This window comes from Sardina pilchardus, chromosome 9, assembly GCF_963854185.1.
Source record: "Sardina pilchardus chromosome 9, fSarPil1.1, whole genome shotgun sequence".
NCBI lineage: Eukaryota > Metazoa > Chordata > Actinopteri > Clupeiformes > Clupeidae > Sardina > Sardina pilchardus.
Window position 1 is genome coordinate 26,195,823 of NC_085002.1, and position 23,156 is coordinate 26,218,978.

General features: G+C 46.6%; 1 protein-coding gene and 1 long non-coding RNA gene across 2 annotated transcripts; one reads left to right on the forward strand and one right to left on the reverse strand.

The window, feature by feature from the left end:
• Nucleotides 1–268: 268 nt before the first annotated feature.
• On the forward strand, nucleotides 269–22,371 carry efcc1 (EF-hand and coiled-coil domain containing 1). Its single transcript, XM_062544444.1, has 8 exons — nucleotides 269–1,059; nucleotides 1,395–1,822; nucleotides 14,134–14,270; nucleotides 15,235–15,370; nucleotides 15,731–15,896; nucleotides 18,322–18,480; nucleotides 20,260–20,329; nucleotides 20,519–22,371. Exons 1-8 carry the CDS (start codon nucleotides 373–375, stop codon nucleotides 20,653–20,655), a joined length of 1,920 nt encoding a protein of 639 aa, XP_062400428.1. The 5' UTR covers nucleotides 269–372; the 3' UTR covers nucleotides 20,656–22,371.
• LOC134091787 (uncharacterized) lies at nucleotides 19,613–20,583 on the reverse strand. The gene is made up of 3 exons (XR_009940142.1): nucleotides 20,208–20,583; nucleotides 19,975–20,019; nucleotides 19,613–19,728 (listed from the first exon to the last, which is right to left on the reverse strand). It is a non-coding gene; the product is annotated as an uncharacterized LOC134091787 (long non-coding RNA).
• Nucleotides 22,372–23,156: the final 785 nt, after the last annotated feature.

The window sequence follows — 23,156 nt, forward strand, 5'->3', positions numbered from 1 at the left end:
TCTTGCAATTAGGCATGTGCTACACAGTCCAAGGCTGTTACTATTCGGCCTCCCCGGAGCCTATTCTAAACAATGATAAAGGCAACGCTGTACTGGTCAACATTTTCAAATTTTGGTTTCAACCTCGCACTTTTCTCTTCCAACTTCACCCCTCCTCCGCTTTACTGGCGTGGGCAGAACTCTTCTCTCAGAAACGCCCCCAAGCAGAAGGCTACTTTTCAAATGAGAGAATACATTCAGCATTTGAACGAGCGGTAGAGCACCTAAATGGGACCACAGAGGACATGAGCGCACAGCTTTTAGTCTTTGCGCTCCTGGTCTGCCAATTATTCAGCACAATTAGATGCCGTAAATGTGTCAGAAATTGGGATAATGATGGAAAAAACAGATGCATATGATCCGTACCGGCGACCAGCACGGAGAACACAATGGATAGTAAGCACTTTGGCGTACCACTATGGTTTGGATCGTGGAGTGGAGAATGAAATTATTGTCCTGGCTACAGGGCTAGATCAATATTTGCAAGAGATCTTCCATCATATGGATTGTCAGGGGGATGGCAAAATTCCTGTCGAGGATTTTAACGTGTTATGTGAGATTTTGGGACTAAGCAAAGAGACAGACTTGGAAGAGTGTGCTGGATTATTGGATAATCTCCCTAAAGAGTTGACTTTCAGACAGTTTCATGCCAAACTCTGTGGATATTTCAGTACTAAAGCTGGCTGCCATTACGAGAATGGACGTTTGTTGGTCGGTAAGGAGAGTGAACACATCGAGACGCAAATCCGTCTCCGGAGTCCCTTGCGGCGGAGAGAGAGGTCGCTCTCCGCGAGCATCAGTGGGAGAGGGAGCAGAGGTTCGTCGCCCGCTTCGAACCGACGCCCCTCCGCGTGCAAGCAGGGCTCTTGTACAAGGGAATGCTACGAAGAAATTGTGGCACTGGAAGAAGCAGAGGACAGGGTAGCTAAACTTGAGGAAGAAAACGCAAGTTTGAGAGAGTTAGTTGAGGACATGCGCGCTGCTCTGCAAAGTAGTGATGCTCGGTCACTGGCTCTACAGGTAAATTGATTCCAAAATACAAGCAAATGCATCACTACAATTCATGCCACATTGCCTGTAGGCTAGTTATGATTTGTAATGTTCTATTTTACATCTGTCATGTGAATTACAATTGTCTTGCTAACCATCATCTGATCATGTTATGGGACATCTGTGTTATGTAGAGAGGGGTATGTGTGCAGACTTTTCAGTTGCCTGTGTACAAAGCGTCTTCTCTTGAACCATTCCCTCTCATCGTCTTTCATGTGTATCTGTTGATGAGCTGCTGATTTTTCATTCTGACAGTGTATGCTCGCAGTGCTGCTTTTTTCCCTCATTCATGCCTGTGTTGTCAGGTTGGTCTGTGGAAGAGCCACGCCAAACACAAGCCCGAGTCAGGCTGTTTCATCGCCCACCAGAAGTTGGTCGCCCAGAAGAGCACCAGCAGCAGCAGCACCAACCCCTCACCAAAAAGCCTCCAGAGCTTCCTGCGCGAGATGGACATGATCCGGAACTCGCGGGACGCGCAGGTGGAGGAGGCCATGCTCTTTAACCGGAAGCTGGAGCAGGAGCTGTCACGCTCCCGGGACGCCGTCTCCCTGCTGGAGGACTGCAACCGGACGCTGAAGCGGGAGCAGCAGGGGATGCGGAAGAAGGTGGAGGAGGCCCGGCAGGCGGTCATCAGCGGCCTGGGAAAGGTCAAGGACCTGGAGGCCAAGGCCAGACACGTGCCGGTGCTGCAGCAACACATCCAGCAGCTGGAGATGGAGCTGCTGTACTACAGGTAGGAAGACCTCCCCTGGTGCCCTCACTAGCGCCTTCTGCAGTTCGTGTGTTATGCCTGTTGATTGCCTCATTACAGGGGAGATATATGAAAATGAAATGGCAGTTCATTGGCCATATGTAATGCACTATATATGCATTTGCCATATATATATTGTTTATAAGGTGTTTATTATGTCCTTTAATTAAACAGTGATAGGTTTCCAGCATCTGTAACAGAATGGCCATTTGCATGCACATCCATAGTGGTTCATAAGGTGTTTATTATGTGTTTTAGATCAACAGTGATAGGTTTTCAGCATCTGTAACAGGATGCCCACTTGCATTCTGTCTTGAGGAGAATATGCTTTACATGGCAATCAATTTAGCCTCTCCCATCTGTATGGCGACAATAGCAATTCCTTTCTAGAATCTAAGAAAAGAACCCAGCACCCTGGTAACAGCAGCACTGGAAACTCATTTGTGTATCTTGCAACAGTGGTGGAGTGAAGACCTAAACTATTGGATGACTGTGTTGATGCACAGCTCAGCTGAGCTTAGACAAAGCCCTATTTTGTGCTTAACTCAACACATTAAACTAATGGAATCACTTGAAAATATTTAGGTAAAACCGCTATGGGCCTCCCTTCAATTATTGCATGAATTCCGTTAATGTGTTTTGTGTCTAAACAGCACGGCCTCCTCCTGAGAGGCAAACATGGCTAGCGTGCAGGTCTGTTACTGGCAAAGGGCCTGGAAAAGTATGCCAGCATACATGCAATTTAGGTATGCTTGATGTGGTCCACTCCAGATTTTCAGCCTTGTTTTGTTTGGGTTCGTTTAATAGTCCATGTGTGTGGCAGGCAAGGCTCTCACCGCTACTGTTGGAAACTATTCATTTTTTCAGGGTGTTTTAGTTTTATAGTGTGTCATTGAACCCCGTGTGCACATAACTGTTTGTATAATGTCTGCAACCTGTTTGGCTCTCCGGACTCCCCTGGTGTAATCAGTGTCGGGGGGGATAGGCCCACGGTGGCTATTTTCAGGAAGTGTTTGTTAATGTTCCCCTCTTTTGGGGTCTGGGAGATGGGAGGCTCATTCAAAATTGCTGTTTTTGTTCAGTAGATGCTTTTCTTTCTTTCCCCATCCCTCCCCCTTCTCTCTCTCTCTCTCTCTCTCTCTCTCTCTCTCTCTCTCTCTCTCTCTCTCCCTCTCCTTTTCTATACGACTCTCTCTCACTCACGTTTAAGACATGTTGATTCAGCCGAATATTACACTTCATCCATATCAAGAAGAAAACAACTTCAGAGCCAGTCAGCTCACTTTCTTGCAAAACTAAACAGACCAAAACTGCATCATTAGCTAGAATAGAACTTTTGAATTGTTAACCGGTAGAAATGATCCAAAACCAAATCTTTCTTAAACGTTTGACTGTGTAGTACTATGGGTTTTGTGTAAAAAAAAAAAAAAAAATGTTTTGATCAAATACGTTGTGATCAAACATTCCAAAACACATAGCAAAGATAGCCTTTTGGGGTTTACCTCTATAGTTACTGGGTCTGTGAAGCCCTTTTGATTTCTAACAGCGAAAGCCATCAGTAATCTTAAGTACAGGGTTGTGGCCCACAGAGCCGTTTGGGTGCTAAGTCTCGTATTTCACTAAAGTGATAAGTGTACATTGGTCTGTAGAAAATGATAATATGCTACTACTGAATTTCTAAACTTAACTGAAGCAGGGGAAGAACTCCCAGAAACTATTAATTAAAAGCATGCATTATGACAACAGTCTCTGAAGTTGTTAGCTAAACATGGCAAGTAAGGTATTTCATACTTGCAAAACAACTCTATACACACATCTTTTTAACATAATCAGAAAACAAAACAAAAAACAGCTGACCTTGTTTTATTGTAATTCATTCAGTCAAAGCTGAATGGTGTCAAATAGAAACAGAAACGGTCTCTTGGGTACTTTCCTCTCTGAATCACCACGCAGTCTAGTCTACACTGTGTGTCGACTGCGTGTTGCATCGAGTCATGTCAACTCAAGAAAAGAAAATGTTTACTTAATGTAGCTGTAATTGGGACCTCTTGGCTGACATGATGCATCTCATGCAGTGAGTGATCCATTGATTGAAACATTTCGGAGGCACGGCACGGCACAAAGCATAAACATTCCTACATACCCCCTATCACAGCTCCTTCCAAATGTATGCAAAGTTCCTTGGGCGCCATGAGGGGAGGGTCTTCTTTAGTGCAGGCCCCCACTGATGCTCTTAAGCCAAATAATTCATTCAGTGACACAATGGGGCTGACACATCGGCAGAGACCCCCTTTTCACTCAGGAAAAGCCCTGACCTAAACACACCACATTTTCCCATCAGTCTTCAAACAGTCTCTCCTGCACTCTCTGCTCTCGCCGAATAATGGATGAACACTCCCAGGGGTGTATCTTAGCAACAAGTCTCTGAGCGTTCTCTCTCTCTCACACACACACACACACACACACACACACACACACACACACATACACTCATGCACTTTAGGTACAGAGACACATTCATACACATGCAGACTTATTGGCGACTGTCCATCAAAGTTTAGGCCACATATCAACACATCCGTTGAGAGATTAGTTCTACTCTCCTTGGTAGTGCTCGAGGTATGTAGTTCATGCACACACAACATGAAACAATTTGTGGGTCTCATCCGATTTCACATTTTTTATTCCAATCCACCTGCATCTCCGAGTGAAGTTATCACCATTGGAATTTGTTGGAATGCCAGAACACGCATTTCAATCACAAATCTCTTCCTCCTCGGCAGGTCACGGAAAGTGCGGAATTTCAACAAACACCAAAAACATTCCAGATCACTCGAGAAGGGTTTACAGTGCATGAATTGATTCAAAGGGTCAGTTTCTTGCACAAGTTAACAGTTAACCATTCGACATTTTTCGACAGTTTCTATGGAGCATGGGGACAGCTGTAAAGCCGTTTATCAAAAGCATTAGCTTATCTGCTGTTGTACGGCACGGCCTTTATCCCGGCGTTATCGCTGCCACGGTAATTACTTATAATTAGGGAGTTGTGAAAGTGTTTACAATTCATCTTTGACTAGGAGCTCAAACAAGAACTCACAGGCACTCAGAGCTTAGCTGCGAGTGCAAAGTTGGGTTTGTCCCCTTTCACTCCCCTCAACTTGTTTTTTTCTTCTTTTTTTTTGCTTAGCAGCAGCAACCAAGCGTTCTTCTCAACACACAGTGTAAACCATTAGACCTTTGAGACACTTAAAGAAGTTTATGGCCTGTTCACAGGACGACTCCTCTCTGTTGTCCACTGAGCTTTGGGTAAATTATACACTCGGGTCAAGTACAGACCTGACTGTCACCGCTGCCTTGTAACTGGTGATAGAGGCCGTGAAATATATACCCAGCCTGAATGCGGAAAACACACCTCAGTATGTAGATCTTGTTATGGTAAAAGAGTGAGGTGAGTTTCTGTAGTGGGGAAGTCTTTAGCTTTTTTTCCCCCTCTGGCGTGTGCCCACCACACACACACACACACACACACACACACACACAGACAGAGAGAGAGAGAGAGAGAGAGTGAGAAAGAAACAAAGGGAGACCACTTAAGTCTTCTCATCAGTGTCAAGGGTTTCAAGATCAGAGCCAAAGGGGGTCTCGTCCCCACCTCCCCCTTCTCCCCAGCGAGAGCTGCTCGCCGCGTGGGCAAGCAGTGGACAGCGACAGAGCAGAGCTGGAGCGCGTCCGGCAGTGGGGGGGGGGGGGGGGGAGCCACTGTCCCCCCCCCCTACCCGCTCCAGACCGACCGCTCCAAAAAAAAGAGGAAGCCTTTTGATGCGGCTGCCAGGGGCGACAGGGACTCTGGTCACGCTCGGCGGGGTCAGCGTCTGATCAGCCCACGGTCACCGAGCCCCTCGCCTTTTATCTGAGCCGAGAGGTGTGTCCGCTGGCCATTTTTCTTCCCCCCTTCTTTTCTTCCTCTTTGCATCTCTCCCTCTCTGCGGTCCCTTTTTTCCCTTCACCCCTCCTACAAAACATTCTCCATTGCGCCTCCATCTGTCACTTAAGCTGTTCCGCTGAAACACTAGAATCCAAAAGCCTTTAAATTCCTTTTCCTTCATTGTTGGCAAAGCACTCCTCACGTCCCCAGTGGCGAAGCCGGTCTCCCCGTGGACTATATCTCTGTGCAACTAAGCCACTTTTATTTCTGCAAAATATCATCTTGAACCTGATTTCCATCTGCCTCCATCTGCTTGTTTTGAAACTGAAACTTCAGTCTCCTTTCCTCCCCTTTTCACCCCGAAGCCACATCAAAGGGACTCACAATAAACTAATTATCCTCATTTTCTGCCCTCAGTAGCTATCGGGAAACATTTTTGCATTTTTCGCAGGGATATAGAGGGTGGGGAGATTTGTTTGCAAGGGGATCAGATGTCCCAGAGCCCTGTGGGCTGCTAGAGCTGTAAGGTGTGTTGTGAAGCAGATCAAAAGTTTCCACCTTCGTCACCGCGCCGCGTCTGGGTTCTCTCATGCGAGGGAGACAGTGGCGATGCCGCGTCTGCCAGGGCACTGATTACAAAGGTGCCACGCGCTGCTTGGAGCTCTGCAGGGACTTGAGGAGCATTCAGTGGTGTGAAAGACAGGAGAGGTGAGGAACCTTTGCCAGAGAGAGTGAGAAAGAGAGAGAGAGAAACTATACCAGAGAGAAAGAAAGAGAGAGAGAAAGAGATAAACTATACCAGAGAGAAAGAGAGAGAAAGAAAGAGAGAGATGAGTAACTTTCCTGGGGAGACATGATGTTGATGAGAGTCCTATTACATCTGAATATCAGAGGCCCAGCTGTCTTCACCTGATGGAAAATGCACCAAAAAATGTTCCTCTGTTGCATAAGACATTGCTCCATTGGCGTTCCTCTAAGCTGATATAAAATTTGTTTTCGTCTGTCTGTTGCTCAAGAGTGAGTTTTGCCAACGTATAAATCTAAGCAGACAACCGTTGCACATTTCTGCACCTCAGTGAGATATTTAGGCAACGGCTAAATGATGTGAAAAACAGACAAATGAAAAGAAGAAGTCAGTCTGTTTGGTGAGACAGAAAGCATCTTCACCGGCAAATATGGTTGCGTAATCTCTGTGAACTCTTGCATAATATTGTATCTCCTGGTGCTTTTTTTGCCTGTAATGAGTTTAGGATGTGTTTGTGTGTGTGTGTGTGTGTGTGTGTGTGTGTGTGTGTGCGAAGGAAGGAGGGACTGTCCTGGGTGGTCAGCTGGTGGGAACAGACAGACAGGAACTAGCTGTAGTTCATTACCATAGGGGATAGCAGAGACTCACGGCACCTTTTAGCCCTAAGGCTCTTACAAACCCAATGAGGGGGGAAACAGAGGGATAGAGAGAGAGAGAGAGAGAGAGAGGGAGAGGGAGAGAGAGAGGAAACATTTAAAGCTGTGGCCATTGGTGGAGCTGTGAGCCAGGCAGGCCAGCAGACAATGGAAAGTGCTGGACGAGGAACAAAAAAAAGTGATCGGCGGAGGAGAGGAGAGGGGGAGTAAGAGGAGGAGGAGAGAGAGAAAAGACTCAAACAGCTCGCCATCTGGAGGAAGAGGCAAACACTCGACTGTTTGTTCTCCAGGCCCTGTCACCTCACCCCCCTGAGATGGATGTCCGGGTCCTGCGCAGGAAAGAGTCAGGGCCTCCGCCACGACTCCCAGTGCCTTTATTTGCACAGAGGTTTCGGCCATAAATAACGCCCCGCGTTCAACAAGTCGGGGGAAAACATGTCAAGGCTCTAAAGCATGGTTCAGTGACATACGTGGTGGGTGGGGTTGGTGGGGTAGGCTGGGTGGGGAAGTGGGTGGGTGTGTATGGTGTTTGTTTTCGACCTTCTGGTCTTGGGATATTTGGAATGGACTCTGTTGGTCTTGGGGGTCGTTGGGGTTTTCACCAGAATTGTGATCTTCATTAGTGAAATGTACTCCGCTCCGCTGTGTCTTAATGGACACGTCCTGACAACGTGGCTGGAGAGTTGGGAGAAGAACAGATTGTTGACCTTTTTACAGCTTCTTCAATTGTGCCCCAGAGACACTAAAACAGAGACGCAGACGGAGGAGACAAGGAAGGAGGGGGAGAGAGAAAGAGAAAGAGAGAGAGAGAGAGACAAACAAAATGGTCTTATGGTGTCACTTCACAATAATAAGAAAGCAGAGGGCCGAGGTTCTCAGCTGTGGCAACAGTGTTCTTATTATGTAAGCTGCAGGCTAATATCCCCAAGGTTTGAAAAGCAACAGAGAAACACCTAAACTAACTGAGCGAGATGCAAAGCCACACTAACGGGCAAAAAAGAAACCTTGATTGCCAGTAATTATATTGTGCTGGTCATAGAGAGAGCTGTCCTGTCTCACTCCTCGTGGTGAAGTAGTATCAATCATCCTTAACGACAGCAGGCTACGGACGGACACACACACACACACACACACACACACACACACATTGGAAGGATGTCTGGGAGCAGGAGGGTTCTTTTTTGTAACGGTTCTGTTGTTCTTGCGCAGGCTTCAAAACCCTCCTCAGCCAAGTGGGCTCGTTTTCAGCCCCCCCCCCACACACACACCCTTTCCTCTAACCTCCACACACTGCCTACATCAGCATGAATCCACCATCATCACTGGCGGACGCGCACACACACACATACACACACATACACACACATACACACACACACACACAACCACACACACAACCACACACATTTCATAATAGTCTCGGGAACCCACCACGAAAATACCCAGAACTCTCTGCCACTCCCTCCAGCCTGGCTCCGTTCCTCTTCCCCCCGGTTCTTTTGGGGGGTTTTCCTTGTTGTTTTTTTTTTCTCTTCCAGCTGCTTGGTCGTCTGGACCTGCTTGCATCCCTCTTCCGAGCATATTCCCAACTCTGCAGCAGCGTAGCTCGAAAGGGACTGACCCACGTGCGCTTGTTTTAAAAGGCCCGGGCCTCGCCTCTGCTGTGTTCAGGTCGTCTCTCAGTTGGAGAGGAACCTGGCTGTACATTCTCTTCTCTTCTATCTCCTCCGCAGGCCAATGAGGCCATCCGTCTGCACTAAAGCCTCACGTCCACCCGCTCTCGCTGACTCTGCCTCGAGGTGACAAGATTGATTGATAACCCCGCTAAGAGGAGCAGGCGATGCTCAACTTTCTTTCCCCGTGTTTGTTTTTTTTCTTCAGCGCTCTTTAGATGAGTTAGAAATCAGGTTGTAGAGTGACACCAGCGCTGTGTGTTGGATTCATTCCTTCTTAAACAGCTCTGACCAGAGAGTGGACTCGTGGGGTGGAGGGGAGGATGAGGAGGCTCGTGAATTTGAGGGGGCGGTGGGGGGGAGGGGGAGGGTGATGTTGGTGGAAGTTCAGCCCTTTGCTCTAATAAACACAGGAAGTGCTCTGGTGTCCTCGGTCTCTAACCACAAGCAGCTGGACTCGCGCCGGCCCGGGCCCTCCGCCGCCAAACCATCGCTCACCGTCCTGCCTAAACACGAGCGTGATACATACAAGACCGTGTTATGAATACCACACCACACAACCCAACCCTGCAAATATCGCTGAGCTGAAGCTCTCGCAGCGTCGGGGGTGACACACGAGGTCACGCCGAGGTCAGCGTCTCCGAGAGCCGGCGATTTGCGTTTTGACTTACGAGCTACACGGCCCCCCCGACACGAAGGCGAGCAGACAGGTCTGTCCAGCACCTTGCATTGATCAACGATTAAAGTTGCCCGCGGAGACGCGCAGGCGATCCCGACTCCCCTTCCTCCTGCATCTGGTTCTGCTTTGGCCCAGAGTGCCCTTTGTTTTCCTGCTGAAAGAGAGAGAGTAAATCAAGTGGAACAGACTCCGCTCCCAGCGGCAGGGTAAAGAAGAGGCAGATTAGCATCTAGAGATCAGGCATTTGCATTCATTAGTGTGTTGCAGTCCAACATAGAGCTGGCTCTTTTGTTTTAATTTCCTCCCATTAGCTGCATATATGCCTGGATGTATAAGTACAATGTGGTCATATCTGTTTTTGTGCCCCTAGGTAAAAGTGTTCATTACATTCAGAATGTGCGTTATTGCTTAAAATGTGTATGTTTAGCCAGTATACAGGCTTTGTTTTGCAATGATGTGAACTTGGCTGTAGTCTGTTTGAACTTCCTCCTTCCTGTTTGGACACACTGAATTTCGATTATAATTTTACACATCCTCAGACTGTGTGGTTTTTGTTTTTCCATTGTGCCTGGATAGACGCAAGCACAGCCTGTGCAGACTGTTCTGGAAATGTCCAAATGAGTATCGAGCCCCACCGCGCTGTCTAAGGAGGCCCACGCTGATGAATAATATACTCCTTCAGCTCCCTCAGCCCACATCTTTGAAGTGCGCCTTTGGTTTCCTGTAAAAAGGAGTGAGTGCAGAGAAGCTCTGCAACATTTGCTTGATTCTCGAAAATCCGAGCATCAGTCACAATAATGATGTGCCCACACATACAAATATCACGTAATATGGGGGAAGAAATCTTAAACAATGTTTGTATACATACTCTACCAACGTCTGTGCTTGCCTCCCACCAGAGCGAAGCTCACATGATTCAAGGTATGCCTTTCGGCAACATAAAGCGTGGACTCAAAGAAAAGGGGAATTAACAGTGACTGGACAGCTAACGTATGCCAGATGACTGCTGAGCATGTCTTTTATGGTTGTCCTTCTCCAGACCGGGGCTGGGTTGTGCTCCATCGCTGTCAGCTGTAGACAATACAGAGAGCAGAGCGAGAGCATTATGGAAAACCATGTTTGACCCCAATGGAAAACACAGGGAGAGCCTTTAACATCTATTCCATAGAGTTATTACATTCTTAGACCAGATGTATTTCAGGTTACATAACACGTTGGAAAAAAGTTGTTGAGTTATCCATGTTTGATGTATATGTCTGTTGTTGTCTGTTTAGTTGACTGAAAATGAGATGATTTTTACGCATTAGAAAAGACTTATGAAATATTCTGTCACCAAAAACTCCTGATGCAACTTTTCCATTCGGTGCTGGCTAGACAGTTCACCCGTCGATCTCCTAGGCCAAGTGCACGCTGGCTTGGTTTAGCAGCGAAAACCAAAATGTCTGGAGTGGTTTCAGGTGTCTGAAACGCTCCATCTACTTCAACTTGTGTGTGTTGTTTTGATAGCTTCGAATGTCGCGCAGTAAATTTAAGTCCTTGGCTACTACCCAGAGCTTTCATCCGGGCCTCTACGCATATAGGTTTCATTCATGAAGCGTCTGATAAAGCAGACTCCCAGCTTACTGCATAGATCACACATGCACTTGTGTACACACACGTCACACACACACACACACACACACACACACACACACACACACACACACGTTTAATCCCCTTAGACTAGACGTGGCATTACGCAGAGCAAGCCCGCTCCTTTCTGTTTTGTCTAAATGGGAGTCTGGCACACACACTTGAGCTCGTTGTCTCCCGAGACTCCATAGCGTCTAGCACCATTCAGTGGCAGCCCACCCCCAGAGGCTTCATCCTTCCCCCCCCCCCCCCATCCCACAAGGCAGCACCCGCATGTCCACAGACTCCGTCAATTAAAGTTCAATTAGTTACAGTGGGCTGTGCTCCATCAAGCCCCCCTCCCCCCAGACACCACCACCACCACCACCGCCATGGTTCCAGAGATGCTGCCCATTTTGGTAGCTAAAGAGATCCCCATGGAAACCTATTGGAGTCTATAGTGGGTGGGTGGGGGGGGGTGGGGGTCCCCCCCTACCATGAAGTGTAGCAGCTGCAGAGTTTCCAAAATGAGTTATATATATATAGGGGTACCCCAATTCTCACTGCAGCCCCTCATATACTTCTCACACACCCCACCACCCCCCACGCTCCACCCCCCTCACACACACACACACACACTCACACACACACACACACACACACACACACACACACACACATACTACTCAGTAACTTGACTGATTGTCTAACTGGGAGCTGCAATTATTGACCTTTGCGCTGAGCACTGCAGTCTCCCGAAGCTCTCTGTGTACGGCGAGGTGATGTTTGTAGCACTTGTGCCGAACAGATTTATCGCCATTTTATGGCGAGGTTTCCCCCGGTGGAGGGGAGGCTGTGTGCACGGGGCGATCCCAGACTCATTTAGTGTGCGCTCTCGCGGGATGCATGCTGCTGAAAATGAATTTCTTTGGTGGTATTTCCACCCCCTCCAATCTCTTTTTTTTCCCCTAGTAAGACACTCATCTGGAAGCACTTACTGTCTGCTTCACCAAGGCCCCCTATCGTATTTCCCTCCTATATAAAAGGCCAAAGGAAACTGTACAATTCAAATGATAGCAAAGTGATCGGCCTATATGTGTTTATGGATTGAAATTCTGTTTATTGTCTCGCGTAATATGAAAACACTTGAATATGATAGCACTGTTTAAGCGTGATTTCATTTTGGTTGCATTTGCAATTTCATACATGTCGACAGACGAGAACGGGATCACAATCTCCCGCCTTTCAAAGCTTTCCATTGTTTGCATTTATCTCTGAAACATGAGGATAACACGGGAAAACATTCGTTTCGCTCCGAACACCCATCCAGCTCACAGAGTCCTGAAGCTGCTGCCGAGTCTTGTTTTAATTATGGTCTGCCAAAGTGCCTTCAGACAGCCGAGTCCCACGTGCCAATAAAATTATTATGGTGGCTATGGGCGTGTATTATTAGAGGCCTCTCGCGTTACTTTCTCTTGCCTTTGAAGTTATGTAATTCATCCATTTAGTGCGTTTCTGACTTTATGGACCTATTTCGTATCAAAATTACCTCTCTGCTGTCGTCATACAAAGACTGAAAATTGCAGGTATTTCTATTATATGGAGTCAATAGGTATAGGCCTATGCAGGGTGCTTGCTCAAGTCTTGAAAGTCTTAAAAAGTATGGAATTTTAAAGTGCCTTTTTCCAGACCTTGAAAAGTTTGGAAATTTGTAGAAAAGTCTTGGAAAGTCTTGAAGAGTAGCTCATGAAGAACTGATGCAAGCACTCAGACTGAACATGACTGATACACCCTCCACAATTTTGTGACTTTTGCGATTTCATTCTTTTTTCATTTGCAATCAAAATCCATAATTTCATGGCAGCAATGTCTCAAGGTGCCTTACAGCAAAGAGCACCCAAGAGCACCAGAGGCAAGTGAGTTGGCTAGTGATAGGAAGAAACCTTGGGCAGTTCTACAACTCAAGGGGCTGACCCAACTGCCTGGGGTCATGCAGTAAAAGACAAATCAGTAGCTAGGGTAGGCTACAGGATGGCCATAATTCTCACAAAGGCAATATGATATGCAACATGATGGTCCAAAATACACAATGGTGATTAGTTCCAAAATAATAGACTATACCATTATGTAAGGGATAACGACCGACGAGGTGACTGATTCGATGGGAATAATGGTGAGGTAGAGGCGCACGTCGCCGGGATCCTCCGCCGGGACGTTATTTCCATAGAACCGGTCACTTCGAAGGTCGTTATCCCTCTTATCTGCAGTGACTAGTTTATCATTTTTTATTCACTACTTTGAAATGCAGAAAATAACCCACTATAGCTACCGTTATGGAGGAAGTAAACAGCCTGAAATAGTTCCTTCCAGTTTCAACTGCTACTATGGTTTTTATGGATACCAGTCATAAGCGCATTGGTATGGAACAGTGCTAGAAATGTTTTTCTAAAACGGATAGTTCCGGTCCTTGATTGTGATTGGCTGAATTGCGTTCGATGCCGTTGTAAATATCAGATAAACTCACACCTTGACCGCGTTTCGTTCTAATGCGCTACCACAAAACTTGATCACTGGGCATCTGGTGGTAGGTCGATCCTGCCAAGGGCATCTGAGAGGGCCTTTTGGAGAAAGAAAGTCCTGCCATGGGGGTCTCAGTATGGTTGCAATCTGCATTACATCTCATTATACTGCTATTGGAGAGTAAAATTCTTGTGTGTTGGTAGCCTGACTCTCAAAGCTACAAAATGTTGAGGTCTTGAAGAAAAGATTATAAGTTTGGAAAAAGGTTGGAAAAGTCTGGAATTTTTAGATGACAAAAGAGCAAGCACCCTGCTATGGGTACGGATTTGTCTACAATGCTTACAGTACATTTCTGTATTCAGAGCACTGGGTGAACCCCCCAATTTGAGTGTTTTTCTTGCCACAATGTATTTAGTCCACTCAGTTTGACTCCTTGTGGCTATTTGACAGCCCACATGATGACCAAGTCTTTTGTCCTCGGCAGGTCGGAGGTGTCCAAAGTGACGGTGCCTTTCAGCAGTGCTATGGACCTGCAGTACCGGGAGGACAGGAGGTGCTGTCTGGACGCCCGCCAGACGCGCCACTCCCCCACGGGCCACGCAGAGACATCTCCTGACAACAGTAAGACCCCCTGCCTGTACCCTCCACCTCCACCTCCACTCGCCTCGATGTTCACAGGCAGTCAGCCAATTAAACAGTCAATCACTAAACAAAACCTCTTGACACTCAAGAAAGCCTCAGTTAAAGTAACTTGTCTTGCACAATGGCCACTCGAAGTGCTTCACTCAGACATAGACAAAGACAACATAAACGCTCAATAATAAGTCCAATGGCATTTGGCAGAGATGATTCTCCTTGTGTGAATAACACACCAGGGAGAGGCCCTGAGACACTGTCAGCCCACAGATCAGCCGCTTGATTGAAAGATCTCCGACAGCGATAGAGCTCAATACAAAGTGCCGTCCATCAGAAATAGATGGATATGAGAACAGAATGGACGTCCTAAATAAAACTACAAAAGCACTCAGAGCGCAGCCCTCCGCCAAACGAAAACATAACCGCCTCCTGGATCCAGACGGTGATCCGGATCACTCCCAAAATGTAATGGTTTCTTCTTTGAGTTGTTTCAGACCATAACATAACTTTTTGAGTTATCTTGCTAACAAACAGACAAAAAGACACAACGAACAAACGAACCCCGATGAAAACATAACCTCCTTGGTGGAGGTAACAAACCCCAAGTTAAAGAGTAGACATACAGTATAAATCTGTCCACGGCAATGCCAGGAGCAGCTGGTATTGAGATGTACGGGATAATGTCTGCCGCAGGGGTAAACGTGAGGAGTAGGCCTGTTTGATTAATCGATCGTAAATCGCAATTATGCATTTAGGACGATGTTAAAAACATGAAATCGTAAAATCGATTTTTCACTCTAACTAGGGTAATTAAGGTACTTATGTTTGCAAATCGTAATCGAAAATCAGATTTTGAGAGAAGAAAATCAGGATTTTATTTTTGGGCAAAATCGAACAACCCTAGTGAGGATCTGTGTGACAACCACGTTCTCCTGTTCTCCTTTTGCAGTGGAGGAGCAGCTGTTCCGCTCCGTGGAGGGCCAGGCGGCGTCGGACGAGGAGGAGGACAGGTGGACGGGGGAGCAGCAGAAGCAGGTGGACGAGGTCAAGAGGATCCTCACCAGGCTGTCCTGCTGCGGGGACAGGTACTGTATGGGGACCCGCCTTTCTCGTTGGTCCGTCGCGCCCGCTCAGTGTTTGTGTGCTGCGTCTGTCTCTGTTGTTTTTCTCTCTTCTCTCTTTTTTTCTTTTCTCCATCTTCATCATATTATCTGATGCTGCTGTCTTTTTGGAATGTAATGATATGTGTGAAAAAGAATATCCTAATAGGACAATAAAGACTATCTATCTATCTATCTATCTATCTATTCATAACAATTCCACATATAAAGAGAGAGAGATTGAATAAAGGAAAAGACTGATAGTGACTGTCCTCTCAGGTGTGCTAGTGACTGTTTCTCCTCAGGTGTGATGACGACTGTCTTCTCCTCTCCCCTCGTCCTCAGGTGTGATGAGAAAGCGGTGAAGCGGCTGCTGTCCCACTTCGGGGGCTCGCGGAGCGAGGAGAGCCAGAGCGCCGTGCTGGAGCTGCTGGAGCGCGTCACCCGCCTCAACAAGCAGCTGGAGCTCCGCGAGAGCCAGGCCAGGAGGAGCGACCTGGACATGGACCAGGTGACCACACACACACACGCATGCATGCACGCACGCACGCACGCACGCACGCACGCACGCACGCACGCACGCACGCACGCACGCACACACACACACAGAGAGCCCCCTCCAGCCCTGTCTGACCAGGAGCACCGTAAAACACTCCGAATATCTGACTCGTTTTTTGGGGTGCTGATGTGCCACAGAACTGGTGGAGCCTCCACAGATTAAAGTAAACACACACACACGCAGCCCCCTCCAGCCCTGTCTGACCATGTGCGTAACGGATGCCAGCTAGCTTAGCTGTGCGTGTGGAACATTAGTAACACCCATAGACTGTAAAAGGTAACACCTCACTCCCCAACGCCTCGAGAGTGCTGCTGGCATGGAAGCTAGTAGCCTGGGCTTTTAGCTGGATTGTTAGCACGCTTGACTCCCGATCCGAGGTGCTGCAGGGCTGAACCGCGATGGTTCAAGACAACGCAGGTTACGCGGGCACCGGATATGCCACGGAACGGGTGGAGCCTCCACAGATTAAAGTAAAGTAAGGAGGACGTAGCAGACGCTTTTATCCGAAGGGACAGGGGCACTGACCGTTTCCCAAGAGGATGGAGGTTGTGCTGCACCCCATCCTGGGTAAGGCCCAGAAGTCCCCCAATATTGGAGGAGCAATTTCACTCCTACTCCAGTATGGGCACTGATGCAGACGGGTTCACAGGAAACACACCGTTGAAGGAAAAGACCATGCAAGGGAACCATCTTCAGCAGAGAGAACCAGGCAGCAGCAGGGACCAGCCGTGTCCCCACATCCCCACATCTCACCCCCCAGCCAGAGTTAGAGTGGGTCGGTCTTGCACCTCAGCAGCATCACCCCCCCCCCACACACACCCCCCCTCCTCCAGGCGCCCCGACCACAGCCAATTCTCTACGAGCGTCCCTTACATTATGAGCCAGTCCCGGGCTATGGGGTGTAAAATTAGATTAGAGGGGGGACAGCACAGCTAAAGGGTTGTTATGGAAATGGAGGCCTTCAAAGGGAGAGACCGCAGCGAGCGGCGCAGCCTTCCTGCTCTCTGCACCCACCCAGCAGCCCGACCGCTAGCACTGGTATGAGGAGGGAGCCACCCTGTGTGTGTGTGTGTGTGTGTGTATGTGTGTGTGTGTGTGTGTGTGTGTGTGTGTGTGTGTGTGTGTAGGATTATCCATGTGGGTGTTGGTCTACTTGTGTATCCCTGTGTGTGTGTGTGTGTGTGTGTGTGTGTGTGTGTGTGTGTGTGTGTGTGTGGGCGTATATGCATGTGGGTTTAGATGTGTGTGTGTGTGTGAGAGAGAGTGTGTGTGTGCGTGTGTGGGCGTGTGTGTGTCTGCATGTCTGTGTGTCTGCGTGTGCATGCACACAGCTGGTTCTCAGTGCACTGACCACAGAATCACACACACCCCCGGAACCTCACACAACACCACGCTCCAGCAGCCATAAATGCAGCGTTGGCTCCAGCTGAGTTGAGCTCCACCAGACATGAACACATGCACACAACAGAGCGAGGGAATGTGGAGGAAGAAAGGGATGGTGTGCTATTAACTCGTGTGTTTGTTTTTAATGTGTCACTTTGGCCTGGTTCACATCCAAACCCCTTAGCTGGGTTAGAAACAAACTCCCTCAGAACCACGATTTAGTCCTCTGTGTGAAAAAAAAAACTAGCAGGTGAAATGTTTTAAGCGGTGAGCACATTTCTTCCCTGTTGCTGTCAGACTGTGGCCACAGAATCACTCACCTAGTAATAACAGCTATGTATAGTGTCTATACAGCATCTGCATAAGACATACAGTAATGAGGCATACTTCATTATCTTGACAATATCCAATGGTTCAGTGATTGAATTGTTTTTGCTAGTGTAATATGCAGTAAAGGAATTGTATGTATGTTTGTTCCTACACAGTGCAACTGAGCTATCCTGCATACTCACATAAGTGTTCCTCCTCCTCCTCCTTCTCCACCTCTCCTCTTCCTCCTTCTCCTCCTCCTCCTTCTCCTTCTCCTTCTCTACCTCCTTCTCCACCTCCTCCTCTTCCTCCTCCTTCTCCTCATTCTTCTCCTTCTCATCCTCCTCCTCCTTCTCCTCCTTCTTCTCCACCTGCTCTTCCTCCTCCTCCTCCTCCTTCTCCTCATTCTTCTCCTTCTCATCCTCCTCCTCCTTCTCCTCCTTCTTCTCCACCTGCTCTTCCTCCTCCTCCTCCTCCTTCTCCTCATTCTTCTCCTTCTCCTCCTCCTCCTCCTTCTTCTCCTTCTCATCCTCCTCCTCCTTCTCCTTCTCCTCCTCCACCTCCTCTTCCTCCTCCTCCATCTCCACCTCCTCCTCCTCCTCCTCCTCCTCCTCCTTCTCCTCCTCCTCCTTCTCCTTCTCATCCTCCTCCTCCTCCACCTCCTCCTCCTCCTCCTCCTCCGCAGGTGAAGGACGCTCTGGTGCAGGAGCTGCAGCAGAAGGCGGAGGAGACGGAGCTGCTGCACATGGAGCTGCAGATGCTGGAGACGGAGAGGGTGCGGCTCTCGCTGGTGGAGGACAAGCTGGTGGACGTGCTGCAGTTGCTTCAGCAGCTGCGGGACCTGGTGAGTGATGAGAGAGAGAGAGAGAGCCGCTGTCAGAGGTGGACATCTCAGGTTCAGGAAGTAAGAGTCCTGCCAAAGTATTTGATCCAACCATTTAGTAAAACAACTCATCCTAATTAGCAGCCGGGTAGATCTGGACCGGGTTTTCCAGATTCGTTAAGAAGAACTTCTTAGGAGCGTTCTTAGAACATTCTTGGAGCGCTCCTAAGAAGTCCTTAGCACTTTAAGAGCTTCTTAATGAATCTGAGAAACCTGGCCCAGATCATTAGTGATATCACCTCACCTGTGTTAAGTGCACAGGTAGAGAGAATGTATGGCAGGACTTTTATTTTCTGGAACAAGGAATGTCCACCTCTGCCAACTGTAGCCTACAAGTGCCCATGCTGGGCTGTATTTGCACTGCATACTGGACTGTGAATGTATCTGTGTAGGGTGGATATCAGGGTAACTTGAGGTCACAGTGATTGTGTGTGTCATTGAGACACGCCTGACTATATCTCAACTTCAGGGTGTGGGTTCTTGGATAGAAAGTGTCAATATCTACGTATGATTTACCAGCATTCCCTGGTGCAAATGATTTTTGACCTACATAATACTCTGCTTTGAGTCAGACTGTGTGTTTGTTCAAGAGTTCGCCTACATTCAGAGGTTTTTATCCAAATAAGCATGATGAACAGGCAGAATCTATTATAGTAAAGCACCTGAGTCCTCTGTGTTGCTCTCTTTTGACTGTCTTTTGTTAAGCGTTTGTTGTATTCATAAGCCCACTCAGGAATAGGCATTTCTTGCCTTTCAGTCCAGTCTTGTTGGAACTTCCCCCCAATCCCCTATCTCCCTCTGTGCTCATTTGTCAAAGGTGCAGGCCCCAGATCTTAGTGATCTTAAATGTAATGTTGCTGAAATGAAATTAATTGAAAAGGAATTGGAAACGACTGCATCCTCTGTGCTGTGACCTCTGTGGAATCCCTGGATGAAGAGGGGAGTCGTATCAGAGCGTGACGTGAGCCGTGAGCCACGAGCCAGAGGGGCGCAGCGCAGAGCAGAGCAGAGCAGGATATGAGACTCAACAGGAGCAGTCTGATCCAGCGCCAGTGCACACACCTTTTGTACTTGCAAATGTGGAGGAAGCGTAGCACGCCGCCACTCCTCCGATTCATGCACTGTGCTCAGAATGTCACCCGCCGTTAAGCTCGAACCTGCACCGCAAGGCTGTCTGTTGACACACGGGCAGCCCTGAGCCTGTAGGTGCTGAGACACAGACAATAGATCAAACTGGGTTTAAAAACAATGGGGCTTGCTTGCTTATTGCAGACCTTTATGCTCCGCAGAATGAGTGTATTTTTACTCGCACAAAAGGGTCTTTCTTGTTCCATAAAAGTGTTCCCTAGAGAGAGAGAGACAGAGAGCAAAAGAGAGAGAGAGACACTGTGTGTGTGTGTGTGTGTGTGTGTGTGTGTGTGTGTGTGTGTGTGTGTGTGTGTGTGTGTTGTTCACCTCATGGTAAGCATTAAGTTCCGGCTGTCCTGCATACAACTCCACCTTATGCAAACAGAAGGGGAAAAAAAACAACTTGACCTAAAACCTCCAAAACGTTAGCGTCGCGTTAGACCTTGACCAGCGAGTGTGGCAAGCAGCAGCGCTTGCGTAAAATGTTAGAAATATGTTTGAAATATGTGTCTCCTCTTCCTCTTATTTGTTTCCAAAAGAGCTCTTTATGTTTACACTACCATTTGGTGATAATCCTTCCTGCAATCTGAGACGTTCTCTCTCCCGTTTCAGAATGTCTCCAGGAGGTCTCTGGGAAAGATTCTTCTGAGCACGTTGGAATCCTGCAGCGACCCTCAACACGGTACATGACCACAACAGTAGACACCAGCGCACACCCACTTAAATTAACACGGCTCTCGTGAAACTGTTACCGCTGTCTACAAAGACACCGAGTGCCATAAAGCTTTAGAAGCACCGATGAGGTTTGTTGGAGAACAGCTGACTCTGGGTTTTTGGAGAACTCACATCTGTGGCTTCTTTCTGTTCACAGGGAAGGCTCACATCCTGGAGGTACTTAATGCCCTGTATCATGAACTGGCGGCGTGTGAGATTCTATCCAGCAGCGTGGCTCTGGAGCGGACTCAGAGCCACCAGTCGCTCACAAACGCCCTCCTCATCTCCTGCTGATCAGCACTGCCACCTAGTGGAGGAGGGTATGGACTACAGGAGGTGCTGAAATACCTTGGTCTGCTTTGCCCCCAGACACAAATTGCCAGTCAGTTTTAAAAGTGGCGAAAACAGAGACATGTTTGTCTGTGAAACAGAAAGAATGTTTTCATTATCAGCAAAACAAGTGGCATTTAAGGGCATTTCAGATATTGAGGGGAAATTTCCGTCTGTGTGTAAATTGTGTTTGACAAGAGACGCTTTCATAGGTGACTATATACTATTTCACACCTCAAACCTGGACAACTGTCAAATCTGTGACAGTTTCACTTTTCATCTTCACACCAAACAAATTTTCAATAAAAGATACCTGTGGACAATGATGCCAGGTCGCACATTGTAAATAAGACTGGGCATACTTATGTCATGGTACATGTTTTTCTATTTGTTTCATATACCATTTGGTATTTGGTATTGGTAATGTGATTACTGTGGAAATAATAATTAAAAAAACAGAATGCATTGAAAATTATGAAGGTACAGGGAAAGACAATAAGCATAGCATTCAACATAAGCATTTTTGTGAAGGCGTTGCCGCTGTGAATTTTTTTTCTTTTTTTTTTTATTCATGCATGCACCTTTCACATTTAATATATGTTGGCATATTTCAGTCTTATTTGATATTAAAGTTTAATTGTATACCATTATTTCAGTAAGAATTGTTTTAAAAGAATATACTGGTGATGTTATTCAGTGTATATATTATAAACTGTTTAAGTTGGTTTTGGAGGATGTCTCAAAACTTAAAGACCGAACACTCAGTCAAGAGTATGGGTTTGGTTCATTAGTATCCATAGCATGAGATTTCAGACTGAATATGGGCTGGGTGTAGAAATCCTAATATCAGGATAATTTCTGATTTGTTGCCTCCAAACAGACTCATTTATTTGAAAATAATAATAATAATAATAATTGAGACTGATATGTACAGCATAATGCCATTATGAGACATAACTTGAGGTGTTTTTTATGTTTTTTTGTTTGTTTGTTTCTTTGTATTTGTTTGTCAGTCCTACTGTATGTTTGTTTGTTTTCATTGTGAAATATCTCCATTCCTCTTGTACTGCAACTCCGTCCTCATTGAAATGTGTACAACTGTGTAATCCATTAGATCTGACTATATTGCCAGGTGATTTAGGCACTTGAGGTAGCTATTTTATTATGCAAGCTTAAGAATACAGTATTTCTCAAATGTAAGCTACAATTTACTGAGGCTCTTTGACATGGTTATTTGGCAGAAAATACATGCTAAGTATTGGTGTCAGGGAAACAGACAACTAAGCCAATAACCATATTGATACTGTGTGTGAACTCTGTGGCGCTTTTTCGCAAAAAGATTTTGGTATATGTTCTGACACAGACTCTCAAACGCACTCGTTTATTTGGTACAGACCTGTAGGCTACGGTACACAGTGCTAAATCTATCTCTGATGTCTTTTTGCATTGCTTGCCTACAAATAGGCTACATGTTGGACAAATATTTGTAATATTCATAACCAATGAAAATATCATGTGATGTAATATTGAGGAGATAACACAAAAATATACTCAATGTGTCATAGCTTGAGAAGTTTTTTTATGAAAATGATTTGACTTTGATTAAAGGGTCAAGTGTAGCAATGTTGTATTTTCACATGTAGTCATTCTTTGGAATGTTTCCCTAAGGATGGAAGTAAATAATTACTACTATTTATCCAAATTGTTTGAATTCTTACCATCAGGCATGCTAAAGGTCAACCAAGAATGGTGCTGCTATTTTGGTGAATCCACATTAGATCATTAAATGATCTACTAGGCCTTGTAACTGGAAGATCAACTTAGCAATAATTGTTGGCAGGACATTCATCATAGCAGGCGTCATATTATGTAGCTAGTGGAGGTTGCCAGGTGCATTTTTTTAATTATTAATTATTAGCTGGGCATCCTGTGTAATAAAGCGGGACCAGTTTGAAAATAGGCCTCACAGGTAGTGGAGAGGTTGAGGCCTTTGGTTGTCACTATGGCTACATACATCTGAAGGTGGGTGGCATGATTTCTACTGGGCCTTATTAGTTCATTCTCATATGGAGTTCAAGAGTAAGGACATAAGGCTGGCAATTGGCAGGTAAATATAAATAATAATGAAACTATGATTTCAAAGGCCCTTGACTGATAATGAACCGGGCCATAGAACATAATGAACCAAAACTTCAAGCATCCCTCAGACCCCAAATTGTGCAACATTCCATAAGAAAGACAATTCTGCAAAAACCTAAAATTCTAAATCTGATTCAGTGAAGACATTGTTGAGAGATACATGTCTATGATTGGTAGCAGCAATGCACCCTTCAAACCACTGCACCAAACAGACTCTTTGGTTAAGAAAACAAATCCTGCTGTATCGACAAAACCAGTGGTTGTCTGGCGGACACCGTTTAACATTTGCAGCATTTTTTATGTGTTAACAGTAAACAATGTCCCTC

Excerpts from the sequence above, each read along its gene's own strand:
- efcc1 (XM_062544444.1), top strand. The coding sequence starts at position 373 with ATGATGGAAAAAACAGATGCATATGATCCGTACCGGCGACCAGCACGG. Across the intron at positions 15,371-15,730 it reads CTGTCCTGCTGCGGGGACAG|GTGTGATGAGAAAGCGGTGA; the intron begins GTACTGTATGGG and ends CCTCGTCCTCAG. Across the intron at positions 20,330-20,518 it reads CTGCAGCGACCCTCAACACG|GGAAGGCTCACATCCTGGAG; the intron begins GTACATGACCAC and ends TTCTGTTCACAG.